The sequence below is a fragment of the Corvus hawaiiensis genome, chromosome 1, assembly GCF_020740725.1.
Source record: "Corvus hawaiiensis isolate bCorHaw1 chromosome 1, bCorHaw1.pri.cur, whole genome shotgun sequence".
Classification (NCBI taxonomy): Eukaryota; Metazoa; Chordata; class Aves; order Passeriformes; family Corvidae; genus Corvus; species Corvus hawaiiensis.
Genome location: NC_063213.1, coordinates 47237621 through 47250932, shown reverse-complemented (window position 1 = coordinate 47250932; position 13312 = coordinate 47237621). Strand labels below are relative to the sequence as shown.

At 39.3% G+C, this 13312-nt stretch overlaps 1 protein-coding gene across 1 annotated transcript; it reads right to left on the bottom strand.

Annotated features, from left to right (window-relative positions):
- Positions 1-9139: 9139 nt before the first annotated feature.
- Positions 9140-12714, bottom strand: NPVF (neuropeptide VF precursor). Its single transcript, XM_048322598.1, has 3 exons — positions 12557-12714; positions 10396-10768; positions 9140-9524 (listed from the first exon to the last, which is right to left on the bottom strand). The coding sequence occupies exons 1-3, from the start codon at positions 12692-12694 to the stop codon at positions 9517-9519; spliced, it is 519 nt and encodes a 172-aa protein (XP_048178555.1). The 5' UTR covers positions 12695-12714; the 3' UTR covers positions 9140-9516.
- Positions 12715-13312: the final 598 nt, after the last annotated feature.

Genomic DNA, 13312 nt, shown 5'->3' with positions numbered 1-13312 from the left:
GGACTTTCTCCAGTAGCTCCATCTCCTTTGTTCTGGGGAGTCCTGAACTGGATACAGTACTCCAGATGTGGTCCCACCAGTGCTGAGTAGAAAAGAAAGGACCACTTCCCTCAACCTGCTGGCCACTCCTCCTCATGCAGTCCCAGATACCATTTGCCTTCCTTCTAGTGAAGGCAGGTTGTCGGCCCCTGTCCAACTTGGTGTCCACCAGCACCCCCAGTCCTCTCTGCAAAGCTGTTTTCAGCTGGTCAGCTCTCGCATGTGCTGGTCCTCCTCGCAGCATGCAGCTGTTCCTCCCTACATGCAAGACTTTCCATTTACCTTTGTTGAACTGCATGAGTTGTTGAATTACATGTCAGTCCATTTCTTCAGCCTGTTCAGATCCCTTTGGTTGGCATCATGACCCTCCCAATTTTCAATCATCAGCAAACTTGCTGAGGACACACCCTCCCCCATCACCCAGATAATTATGACAAGATTGCGCAAGTCTGTCCCCAGTATTCTTTTCTTGGGTACATTGTTCATTATTGGCCTCCAATTAGACTTTGTACCACCGATCATCACCCTCTGGGCCCAGAAATTCAGTTTTCACTCTTATTCAGGGCATAATTCATCATCTGCTCTATGTGAGGTTTTTATGGGGAACAGTGTCAAAAGCAAGTCAAGGTAAACTGTCCATTGTCCTGACTATGTCTGTCAAGTGGTCATTGCATTGTCAAATATCATCAGGTTGGTCAACTATTACTTTCCCTTGGTGAGTCCATGCTCTTGGTCATCTTTTCCTACATGTGCCTGGAAGTGGTTTCCAGGATGAGTGTCTCTGTACCTTCCTAGGGCTGGAAATGATTCTGACCAGCCTGTAGTTCTCTGGGTCCTCCTTCCTGCCCTTTTCAAAGATACGAATGGCATTTGCTTCCTTCCAGTCCTCAGACATGTCTCCCAGTTGCCATGATTGTTCAAGGTTTAGAGTGGCCTCAAGACAGTATCAGCCAGCTCCTTCAGCACTCACCCCAGCAGGGCCCATAGACTCATGCATGTGTGTTTCAAAGGCTTTTCAAAGACTGCTAAGTAAAACACTCCTGTGCTTTCGGTCCCATCTTGTGTCATGAAGAATACAGAGAATAAATGTGTCACAACCAGTTGTACTTCTAAAATGCTGTGAAGATCAGAAGTCAGAAGCAAAAATGAAGTGGTATTAAGAAGCATAATCATTCAGGAATTCTTCCTAGGCTATTCAGGAAACCCAAGAAAAGGTGACTTCAACCCAGTCCTAAAAATGACAAGCCTGAAAACTTTACTACTCCAGCTATCTACCAAAGCATATTAAAAATGTTCTGCAGTGAGTTCTTCTTGTAGTGCTTCCATTTCTACATATCTGTGGTTTTTCATGAGAGCTTGCCCACTGTTTTCCCCTCTTACTCCACTGCCCTGTTAATTGCTCCTATAATCCCACAGTCAAGGCCTGTCCAAGGTTGTTCCCATGCTCTTGCAGTTATGTGGAAAGTGGGATAAAGAAAACTATCCCCTTTGCTGCGGCTAAGAGAGAAAGGAGCCTTACAATAAGGAATTGAAAGCATAATCCACCTTTTTAAGCAAAATATTCCTCTCTCAGGGACTAAAAATCACCTGATGACTCTGATAGACAGGTAAAACACTAATTTGTATTTAGCTGTGGTATATATATGATCTCAGGGAAGGGATCTTATAACCTTTCCATTGACTAATGCAGAAAAGATGAAGACTTGCTGAGGCAGTTATTAAGCCAGTAGCCCCTCCACGCTATAACTCAGTATGCTTTGGATGGTGAGATGGGACAAAGCCAGTGGAAACCAAAATTAGAAACCTTGTTTCTAAGTGAAGAAAGCTATGTTACCTACATAGTGGCGGGTCAAGAAAAGGTGAGGCCAGTTCAGCTAAATAGGGAGAAAAGTAATTTATTTAATTCTTTCTTCCCCCATAATTTTCGTGGAGAAAATAGAGGGATGGGAGCATTTTGGTGAAGAAGACAGAGACATCATTCTCTGGACTTCTCACTGATTTTGATAGCCTCAATATTGTGAGGGCTACAGATGCATTTGGATCCCAAAAGAGCCAAAGCAAGCTGTTTATTGAAGGGAGAAATTATACATATTCTTATCCTTAAGCTGGTGTTAAAAGGCAAAAGTTAGAAGGCATTGATAGATAGCTTAATACACACTGCAACATATCTTCTCTTCAGTCTTTATGTCAAATGTCACTGTAATTTCTTTTTTAAAAATTTATTTGTTCTATCAATGGTTATTAAAAGACAGAAAGTTGAGATGGCCAGACTTGTTAAAGTTCATGAGATAGATTTTGTAGAGCTAACGGCGTAGTTTTCATTTTCCTAACTCCTCCAGGAGTTTTTCGTGCTAATTTACATCCCAGGTTCTATAAGGGAATACACGATTCTTCCCAAAATCAAGCTTTACAAAGAGTGTTCTTTCTGCCCTCTCGTGGCCACGAGCCAGTTTTGCATCGGCGAGAATTCCAGACTTGAATCGCATTTCGATAATTGCAAATGTCTTGCTTTTACTTTAGAGAGCAGACATAAGTGTTGTATCTCCAAGTCAGTTTTTATGAAAAATGCATTTATGTATATCTTTCATTTGAATATAATACCTGATTATTTAGATTATCAAATTAATTACATACAATTCTTCTAGTTTTATGTCATAACCCAGAATATGAAGCTGTGACTTGCATGTTACAAGAAACAGTTAAAGAGCATTTATTTTCTAGCAACTAAAGCAATTTTAGTTTTAGGGCCTTTGTCCCACTTTTGGTCTGTTCACATGAAAATGTTTTATAATTGCATGCATCAGCTTCTTCGCAACTTCAGTGAATCTTCAAGTTATTTATAAATTAAATTGCACTCAGTTCCCATGTCATGTCAATCAATCAATCAGTCAATCCATCCATCCATCCATCCATCCATCCATCCATCCATCCATCCATCCATTTATTCCACTGGAGTTACTTTAAATTTATCCCAGACTGGTGGCAGGATCAGACCACAAGGTCAATTTCTATTTTAGAAAGATCTTATGCATTGTCAGGGCGACCATGTATCCCTTGTATGAATAATGCTGTCCATGATAGACTTATAGAGCGTTGAATTGTTTCAGTTAAGGCTGATGTTTATCACATTTTCTGATAGTCAAGTGTCCAGAGACAGGACAGGTACATAATGCATGCACAGTGATTTCTCTCGTGCTTATTAGCTGGTGAGGGTCTGAACAAGAACTTCTGTAGCACACATGTAAGAGCATATAATGCAATAGTGATTTAAGAGAAAAGTATTATAAAAAACAAGAATAGATCATTCACTGTCAAATAATACTAACAAATGAGAATATTTTTCTGTTACGTGTTGGAAAATGGGGGAAAAAACCCATTACTTTACACATCACCTGCAAATGTTTTCCTATGTGCTCCTTTTCAGTCAGCCCAAGTAACTGTATCCTCATTTTGGTGATTTCTGGGGTAACTAAGAAAATCACTTCTGCACATGTGCCAGTGCCAAACTGTGCACCATCTGCACTTGGCAGCCGAGGGAAACAAGACCCAGAAAGAATTTATCATTAGTTGCACTTTTGAGACAAGGGTGGGCTCTGAAATCCTCCAGGCCACTCCTGGATTCATAGCATCTTATGCAGTATAAATATGTGCAAGAACACATTTGTTAGGAAACGTCTTGAAATACAGAACTTCCAGAAACATGCGGTGGTGGCTGAGCAGACACAGGAAATACTTTCTGAAAACTGTCTGCTCTTTCCCCTCCCCTGCTCTTTCTGCAGACTGACACATCAAGAGCGATTCAGAATCACCTGGGTTCACATTTCTTTCAAGATTCCATAAGCCATATGTGATCCCAGTATAACTACACTATAGGTTGCTCTGGACTACCTCCACTGGTATTTATTTTCTTCACAGAAATCTAAATTAAACTTCTGACTTTTCTTTCATAGCTGCCAAAAGAAATCAGCTGCTGAATTGGGCTGTACAATTTCATTTGAAATGCCTCTTGAGGGACAGGCAAACCTGCAGCTCTCAGAATTGATGATGGGTCTCTGAAGGCAAGTGGGTACTTAGTCAAAATGGTAACTACACTCAAAGACAAGCTCAGCACCAAACATATGCTTCTGTGTTTTTCTTGAGCTGCTCTCTGCAACAGCAGAGTTCAAAGAAAGTTTGCCTCCATTCTTTTACAAATAAATTTCTCCATATTGGCCATAGAATAAATTCCAAACACTTTTATTGCCCCAAGATGTGGTTATATTTTAAGTACACACAGAATTAAGCAGCTGAGAGAAGCAGATGATTTTTAAAAGTTCCCCTCTGTTCTCCTTCACTAATTCATCCAAATAGGAAGCGTTCCAGGTTTTGGAGCAGAGATTCCCCTGCATCCTGCAGACCCAAGTGAAGCAGGCTGTCCCCCTGCACCCCATGGAGGACCCCATGCCAGAGCAAGTGGATGCCAGACAGAGGCTGTGACCCCTGTGGGAAGCCTGCGGTGGAACACGTTTGCTGTCAGGACTTGTGATCCTGCAGGGGACCCACGCTGGAACAGTCTGTTCCTGAAGGACAGGACCTCATGAAAGGGACTCACACTGGAGCAGTTTGTGAAGATCTGCAGCCTGTGGGAAGGACTCATACTGGAGAAGCCCATGGAGGTGTGTCTCCAGGAAGAAGGACCCTACGTTTGAGCAGAGGAATAGTGTGAGGAGTCCTCCCCCTGAGGGGGAAGGAGTGGCAGAAACATCACTTGATTAACTGACCCCAACCCCCACTCCCCATTCCCTGCACTGCAGGGGTGGAGGAGGTAGAGGTAGAGAATTTGGGACTGATCTTCCTTATCTTCACCCATGAGCCTTTTGTTATATTTTTGCTTAACTATCCAGCTGAAGATGGAAGTGATATGGTGGCTTTGGTAGGCACCACGTGTCCACCCTGGATCAGCCCACCACAAGCATCTCCACAAACTGTAAATCTGTTTTCAACTGAAAACTTTAATATAAAGCTCCTCAGAAGTATAAGATGTACTTTGAACCTCCGCTATGCAAACTAATTTAATGTTTTCTTTTATGTGAGGTGGAGCAGCTTAGGAACTAAGGGTCAAAACCCAAGCAAAGTTTTGATTTAGAGTATTCCTAGTAGTTGCCTCTGGTTTCAAACCACTTTTCATCTATCACTTGTTACCTGTACATGCACAAATGCAGTATTTGCAAAGAGCTACATGGCTCTGTGTGCCCTACAACACTCATATTGCATTGTTGCATATCTGTGCATTTGTGCTACATAATGTGCTACATTATGCAGCATGTGAAGTTTAGCTCCAGTTTCTTTAATTTAAACATTTATTTCAGTGTGGCTGAGGTATCAAATATATGAGAAGAGAAAGGAGAATAAGTGGTTTTCAATACAGTAAAATGGGAAGCTGCAATTGAAAGGACTGAAAATATTCTTTGTTCGGTTATTAGCTGTCTCTAGCTCTGTATGTAAGATCAACCCTCTGGGTTCATCTAAATTACTGAAATTCTGAGAGAATTTAAAGAAGGAAGTTTCTGATACAAGTGTTGCTTTCAACTCTGTATGTTAAACCATGAACTGACTTTTATAGTTTTTTTTCCAGCTTATGCCTGTGATTTCTAATGTGTTGCAAGAGACAAAGAGCTGGACATCATTCTGTATGGTAATTGATAGGTGTGCCAGAAATCAACTGTTATGAGCATCAGAGATGAGATAAATATATTAAGTAAAAATGCTTCAAAGCCAGAGCAAGTGTCCTAAATATGAGAGAATAGGGGGAAATAGCTAAGTAGTCATCATGTTCCAGAAAATGGGAACTGTTAATAGCTCCTACCTACCTGCACCGTTACTGCTATTGACTAAGAAACCTTCTGCTGTTGCTAGTGACCTACTTTTGCTTGGTGAGGGACTTGGGATCAAAGTCATAAAGGTATATAAGGAAATGGACCTAAAGATTCTTTGTGAATTAACAGTCTTGTCTTAGCCTTGCACCTCACAAGCTTGAAGAATCATAGAATCACCAAAAAAAATTGGGTTAAAAAGGTCAGTCCTCTGGAGATCACGTGGTCCAACCTCCTGTTGAAAACATGGCCTTAAAAGAAATAATTATCTGCTGAGGTATGCCAGTACTTGGGTGCCTCTGAAAATTTGGGATGTAGCAAAACGAATTTTCCTGTGCAAGGTTTGTCTGACCTATGTCTGTCTTAACCACCTGACTCCTTTTTTAAGACCTGCAAACAATGGAAACAACCTCCTGTTTTTCATTTCACTTTATGCACTATCGGCATGTTGGGGGATGGTAATAAAAGGATGGAATGAACTTGAATAGCATTTAATACCTTCTGGTTTTAGAAATCTGTCATAACCATATGCCTTTTTTAATATTTCAAGTACAATGGTTGCCTACAGAGGTATCTGAGTTTTCTGAAAGCCATTCTAGAATATTTCTTCTACCGGTTAACTCTAGGGATCTAAGTAGATAATTTGGATGACAACTGTAAAAGAAACCCATTTTTTGTTGGTTTTCACTAAAATTTTAATTGGATACAGTTCTGAGTAAGGCCATAGGACTGACCTTCTGGCTAATCACTGCATAGGATACATTGTGCATAGATATGAAAAGATGAAAAAATGTATTTTGCCCCATCCATTGTTCTTGAGATAAAATACGCATAAGGATATTGTAACCCTCTCTTTTCTTTCCTAATAGCACAGATTTTTCTCATCCAAACTCTGTGCCACAAAAGATCTGAGTGGCACTAGCTGAGACCCTTCTACATTATGTCATCAGGAGAGCAGCACAAATGCAAATCAGATATCTATGGTTGTCAATGCCAGATGTACTTTAGTGGGTGGCACTAATGAAAGCATTTCCAATTCCTGCTAATGGGTGCTCTTAAACTCGGGGAAATTTTTAAAATGTCTTGCTTAGGGTTTGGAAATTTATAGTGGTCTGTCATGACTAAGGATAGCCCAGTTGTCATATTTTAAAGAAAATGCAAAAGGCAATTGCAAAAGCAATTGAAAAGAATCTAAGACTGACAGATTTCAAATGCCAGATTCGCAAGTCTGGCTCCTTCTGAGGGTAAACCAAAAATGTCACTTTACACTCCACTAAATCTGTCCAAATGATATATTGAAATCAACCCCATGATGAGCCTTTGGACTTATAAATTAATCAGTACATCGTCAGCTGTCTTCTCTATAAGCTTAAGTCAGAACCTAAAATAAGCCAGGTGTTTTCACATGGAGACTTTAATAATAGGCATAAATATTACTTGTATGGCAAGGAAGGCTGGGAGCTCCTGAACCCTACAAGAATTCTTGCCAGTAAGCCTCAATAGTCTGTCAATTGATTTACTTGTGTCCTTTCCTTGCTTTTTCCCAGTTCATGAATAATATCTATATATGGATAATAAATAATCCAGTGAGGGATAGCTAGAGCAATGTATGTTGCCTGTTGTGCCCCTTCTCCTCCTGTTGCACTATACAGTGATTGTTTTCTTGGCTCATGTGCTCTCAAGCCAAACAGAAATTTTGCACAGCATAGCATAATTCCTACTTTATGTACTTTTCACCTAGCAGTTCCTCTGCTGAGGGAAAATAAATCAAAAACCATCTCCTGTATCCATGCCATGAAGTTTGCAATAAGAGGACAACTTAATTGTACCCGGTGCTGGGCCAATGTTTGAGCTTCTGCTTTCCTCCCACAGCAGCTATCATTAATGTCAATTGATGTGTACCCTTTCCCTGTTGCTAGGTGATACATGCCTTAAAAAGGCAGCTTCTATTGCTGTTCAGGGATTCTCACAAATCTTCTTTGCTTTTGGTTCACATGATGTGCAGTGAGGTTTGCAGGACCAGAAACACAACTGAGAATTCAGGACGTTTCCTTCTGCTGTCCATTTGACTGTAAATCACTTAACGATCCTGGTTTTCCTGACTAAAGAAAAAGTGACACTTGTTCTGGTGGTAGGCAATGGTAAGACTTCATCTTTATAGCCTGGGTCTTTGACTTTCCCCACACACAATTTGTTGACCAGTGTCCTTCACCATGGACTTGGCTGCTGTACCCAAGTGTTATACTGCAAAACAGGTCTTTCACAAGTACTTGTTAGGTAAAGCATCTTCTGAGGCTCAGAGAGAAGCCCTAAGATTGGTTTGGGATTCAAAAGGTGTAATCTCATTGGTGTTTATCTGTTTAGAATTTCCTATCTCTTTGTTATTTCAGGTATGAGTGAGTAGAGAGGATAGATATTCTCAGGACTATAGTCTGATTCCTTTGGATTGAATTAGATTCACCAGGCACAGGTTGAATAATGTTGTATTTCCAATAGCCTCATTAACTTTGTAGAGGAATGGCAACTCAGCCTCTGTCCTGTCTATGAATTTATCTGATCAATTTGGTAGGTTTTTTTCCCAGGTTCTTCTAAAGGTATATGGAATGATATCTGGTTACTGGTTACTCAGCATAAAGACTAAGACAAGAGACAGGAGAAGTAATAAACTCTCAGATACCCAAACCTTGTGGAAGAGGAGGTAACAAGACAGCAACAAAGAGCAGAACTCCTAGATCACTGCTTGATGGGAATTGAAAGGAACCACTCAATGCCTTGAGTAGGTTCAGCCAGACACTGAATGGACACTGCATGGACACTGTGAACATGTGTGTGTATGATCTGATAGCAAATCTCAAGCCAGGCTAGCTGGCAAGTAGAGTGAGTGGTCTGATTGCCAGCACCTGAGGAGTCAAAGGGGCGTGGAGGTCTGAGGGCTAGGAACTGGAGAGAGACACGTTGTCTGGTTCCAAGCTGTTGAACTGACTGAGCATCAAAGGGCTGCTGATGAAGGGACCCATTTGTGTGTGTGATTCTAATGTCAATTTAAATTTGGACTAGCTGGTGAGCAGAAGAAGAGGTGTAGGAGCCAGCTACCAGAGAGACAAGGCCTTTCAGATTTATATCTAAGATGACCCATAAAACCCAGGAAAAGTACTTTCTCAACACTTAATTTTCTTTAGCTGTATATGACACAAATGCTATCAGCAGTTTTGATTGTGCTTCTGATTGTTATTCACATTGTAGGCTTCTTTTTATTTGAACCATGCATCTTTATTCATATTATGCTTCTTTTAATTCTGCTTAAAATGCTTTAAATTATACAGCCATTGTTCTGAAACTTGGTTTTACAACCGATAGGACATAAGTAGCACAGAAATAAATAGAATTTATACTACAGTGCCACTGAAGTAATCTACTACAACAATCACTACAATTATAATTGCCTTATATGTCAAGGGTTTGCACAGAATAAATATATTATGCATACATGAAGGCAGGTTTGCATTTCAATTCACATATGTTTCCTTTTCATGACCTTTAGTTTTGAAAACACATTGCAGCTTTTCCAAGTCTTTCAGATTCTGTCTTCATAATTTCGTTCCAGTATTAACGTAACTGTTAAAATTCATATCCCTAAAAATACCAGACAAACAAAACAAAAGCTGTTATAATTAGGTGAGACAGTGAGAAAGGAATGAAAGGAATCGAATTAAATGAGAGAGAACCTTGGCTTCTGATATATCAGTTATCTTTCCTGGCCTGAACTTCTGCTTTATGCCTGTGTCAGATGGAGGTCAGGGGTAGCCAACTGAAACTTGGTTACAAGACAAATGGGCAGTTCCAGTAAGGCAGCAGTTATGATAAGAAGGACTGTTATTGAAGAGCTGGTTTAAATTATTCTTAGTAATGGACAGGAAATAGTTTTCCTATCCTGAAAAAAATTCTGAGATGTCATAAAGAATTTTTCATGTTAAGTTGGAATGAAAAATCAAAATCTCAAACACTGTCTCAGCAAGAAAATATGAAAAAAAAATAGGCTCGGATGAGAAAAAATAATTTTCAGAAGGCTGCTATTCAGCTTGGAATTTTGTCCCTTTTTAACTTTAATTTGCATAAATTTAGAAAATGGAAGAGTAATTTTTAGGTGAGCTTGTAATTTTATAGTGCCGAAACGGGATATTTTAATGATTCTGAACCTTCTTCACCAAAGCTGTAACTTTTCAAAGTGAAACCTGATCTAAAAAAGCATCAAACCTAATCCTGTCATATGAATATTTTCAGATTTGGCTATTTGGCACCTTATCATTAGAAAAGATTTTATAAAAAGATTCTCTACTACTTTTGATGAGATTTTTTGATTTGATGAACTGCAATCTTTCTTTTGGCAAATTGAACTCACGTTGAAATGCCTAGGAACATTCCTAGAGCAATTCTAGCTGTGTTTGACTAACCTGTGATTTAATATGCATTTTAATATATGGCTTGAACACTTGTGTAACATTACCTGGTTCAGATTCCTGAACATCTCGAGGCAGATTGACAGCCAGTGACTTCCCAAATCTCTGTGGCAAATTAAGAAGTGATTGACTGGAACCTTTAACAAGTGGAGATCTCCCAAGCCTGTGTGATACCTTTGGAGCCTGATAAGGTATGTTCTCTCCAAAAGCTCTTCCAAATCTCAGGGGCAAATTAGCAAATGGTTTAATGCTTCTTTCTTCTGGATAATTTCTTCCAAATCTAAGCGGTAAATTAGCAACTGAATTTGGCATCTTGTTTACCGTAAAAGGGTTCATTTTAATGATATTTTTTGATCCCCAGTCTTCCATTTCTTCAAAATTGAGACTCCTCTGCTTTTCTTCCAAAATATTATCTTTAATCTAAAGAAAAATAATTTTTAAAAGGATATGATCATTTTATAGGGCATTACTCCAGCTACCAATCACACAAAGTACTCAATTTCATACCTCCTTAGAAAGCTGCTGGGTAATGGTCCTATTTTTCTGACTATGCAATGTTTTTTTAGTTGTATTTGATAAGCTCCGTTGTAATGTGAGCTCCTTCATATGCTGACATTGTCCTGCTTACCTTTTCAGAACTCTGACCACAAGAGCACATCTCCATATCAGTATCAGCAAATGGTTCAGCTCAAATGGTGTCAGTTGGAAATATTTCTGGGCACAGGTGCCAGCACCTGTGCAATCAGTTAAGGGTGGACAGCAGTTGCTGTCAGGTCCACATTTGCAAATATCACCACCTGAAGTTGTCTGGAGGGGAAGATGCTGAATATATTTAGTGACTTAACACAAACCCAGACTCTTACTCATCTGGTTTGGATGAACAGGAGGATGGACCAAGCTACCTGAAGGTGTAGCTCATTTGTTTCTAAGCATTGGGTGGATGCTTTGGACCCAATATCCATCCAGGCTAACAGACAGGGAAGTGAATGAAAAGTATTTGGGTCAAGATCACATCATGCCTGTTCTGGCCTTGCAGCATAGAGGTTGTCCTGGGCTTTAAGTGGCTTTAGTCCTCCACTAGTACACAAGATGCACTGGGAGCTCCTGGGCTCCAATTTCTGTGCAACCAGCACAAAATATACTTTCTGTATCTATGCTGACATACAGTGAAGAACTGAGCCTAGTCTATTACCTGTCTCCTGATGTAAAGAGCAGCTATTGCCTGAAAAACAGCTTTATCAGTATGACCCTTTGTATAGAGCAGTGCTCTTCCCTCGGCATATTGAAAATCACTTACTTTTGTGACAAAAATAAGTTTCCAAGCCTTAACAGCAAATATGTACAAATATGGATTTAAATTTCTGTTAAAGACACAAATGCTACTAATCCTAATTTCACTTCCTTGTCCCTATTTGACTTCCCTGTGAGTGTCTCCAGTTACTGGCAGAGGAGAGGAATGAGCCATTCTAGTTTATACTTCATGATTAAAACTTCAAATAAACTATCCCTCTGATTGTACCTGCATACACCTTCTGGAAGTATATAAAAGACAGTGAGCTAAAGTCCAGAGGATTTGACAAGCATAATTGAAATTGTATTTTGTTTTGAAGGATGTTTATTATACCAATGATGATAAGTCAAAAAGAGAGGTTGGCTCCCATTTCCTAGGGAGTATTTGCAGGGCAGACATGAAAAATAATAGAGATGAAGTGTGAAAATTTCATTTGGCACCTATTGAGACATAAATGTGCAACCCTGCAAAGAAATTTTTACAGGCAATTTCCAGAGTAAAATTTTAAGACCATTAACTATATTAGATTTAAAATGTTCTCTGTTTATCAGTATTCTTTGAGTATTACAAGCATGCCTTTATTAATTTTGGATTAATAATCTCTTTGTTGTATTATGTGCATAAAATGCCTGACAGGAATGTTAATTGAGGACCCACTGTGTAAGAAACATTTCGGAAAAAGTCTCAGCCTAATCACAGAGCTGTATTGCAAGAAAATTGAAACACACAGTATGTGTGTCTGAGCAAATGAATTTCTTGAAAATTCTTTCAACAAGCTTTTTCCATACTGCTAGTGCTCTAATGCTGAATGCTGTGGAATGAGTTTAGGAGAGCCCGTGCCAAAACATCCAATGTGCTCAGGGCTCAGGATCTGACCCACAGTTCCCCAAATAATGTCATAGCAATACAGATCTTACCTCGTAATATTTATCATCATCTTCTCTGCTCTGCAACCTGGACTTCATTGGTTCATTCAGGCACATGCTGTTTGATATGAGAAAGATCACTGTAGCTAAAGCAAACAGAACAAACTTCTTGGTTGAAATTACTTTCATTTTTCTTAAGCTTACTTAGAGAGCTCAGAATCTGTACAGAAAATAAAACTGCCATCTTTTTATATAATCAGAAAACAAAAAAAAAAAATTCACCATGACATCAGTCTCTAAAGCTCCAATTCCCAATATTAATTAGGGAAGTAATTTGAATGTATTTGAAGAATGTTGGGAATTTATTTTGTGAAGCTTTTAGACAACATAACTTCGTGTTAGGGACATGCTGACTTTACAGATATTTTCTTCTGGTGAAGTATGTCTTAATTAGCTAATTTTGAGAGCCACAACAGTAGGGATATACAATAGCCACAATGCTCCATCACTAGTGGACAATCACCTTGTTTCTTTCTTTTGTACCAATGTCCTCAGAAGGACTATAAAAAGAAGCTTTCCTCATGTAAGCATTCTTCTGGACCATAAAATGCTTGTTTATACTTATGTACACCTAGGAACATTGTCCCATTGAAATCAAGTGCTGTCTATTGGAGTTGTTGATCAGGTCCTAAGACATGTTATGCATCAATGTGATCTATTGACGTACATAGCGTCTAGGCTCTAAATTGGACGTACTAATTTGCATTCAGAATGGATTAGGTACATGCTTTTAAAACCCTGCCTATA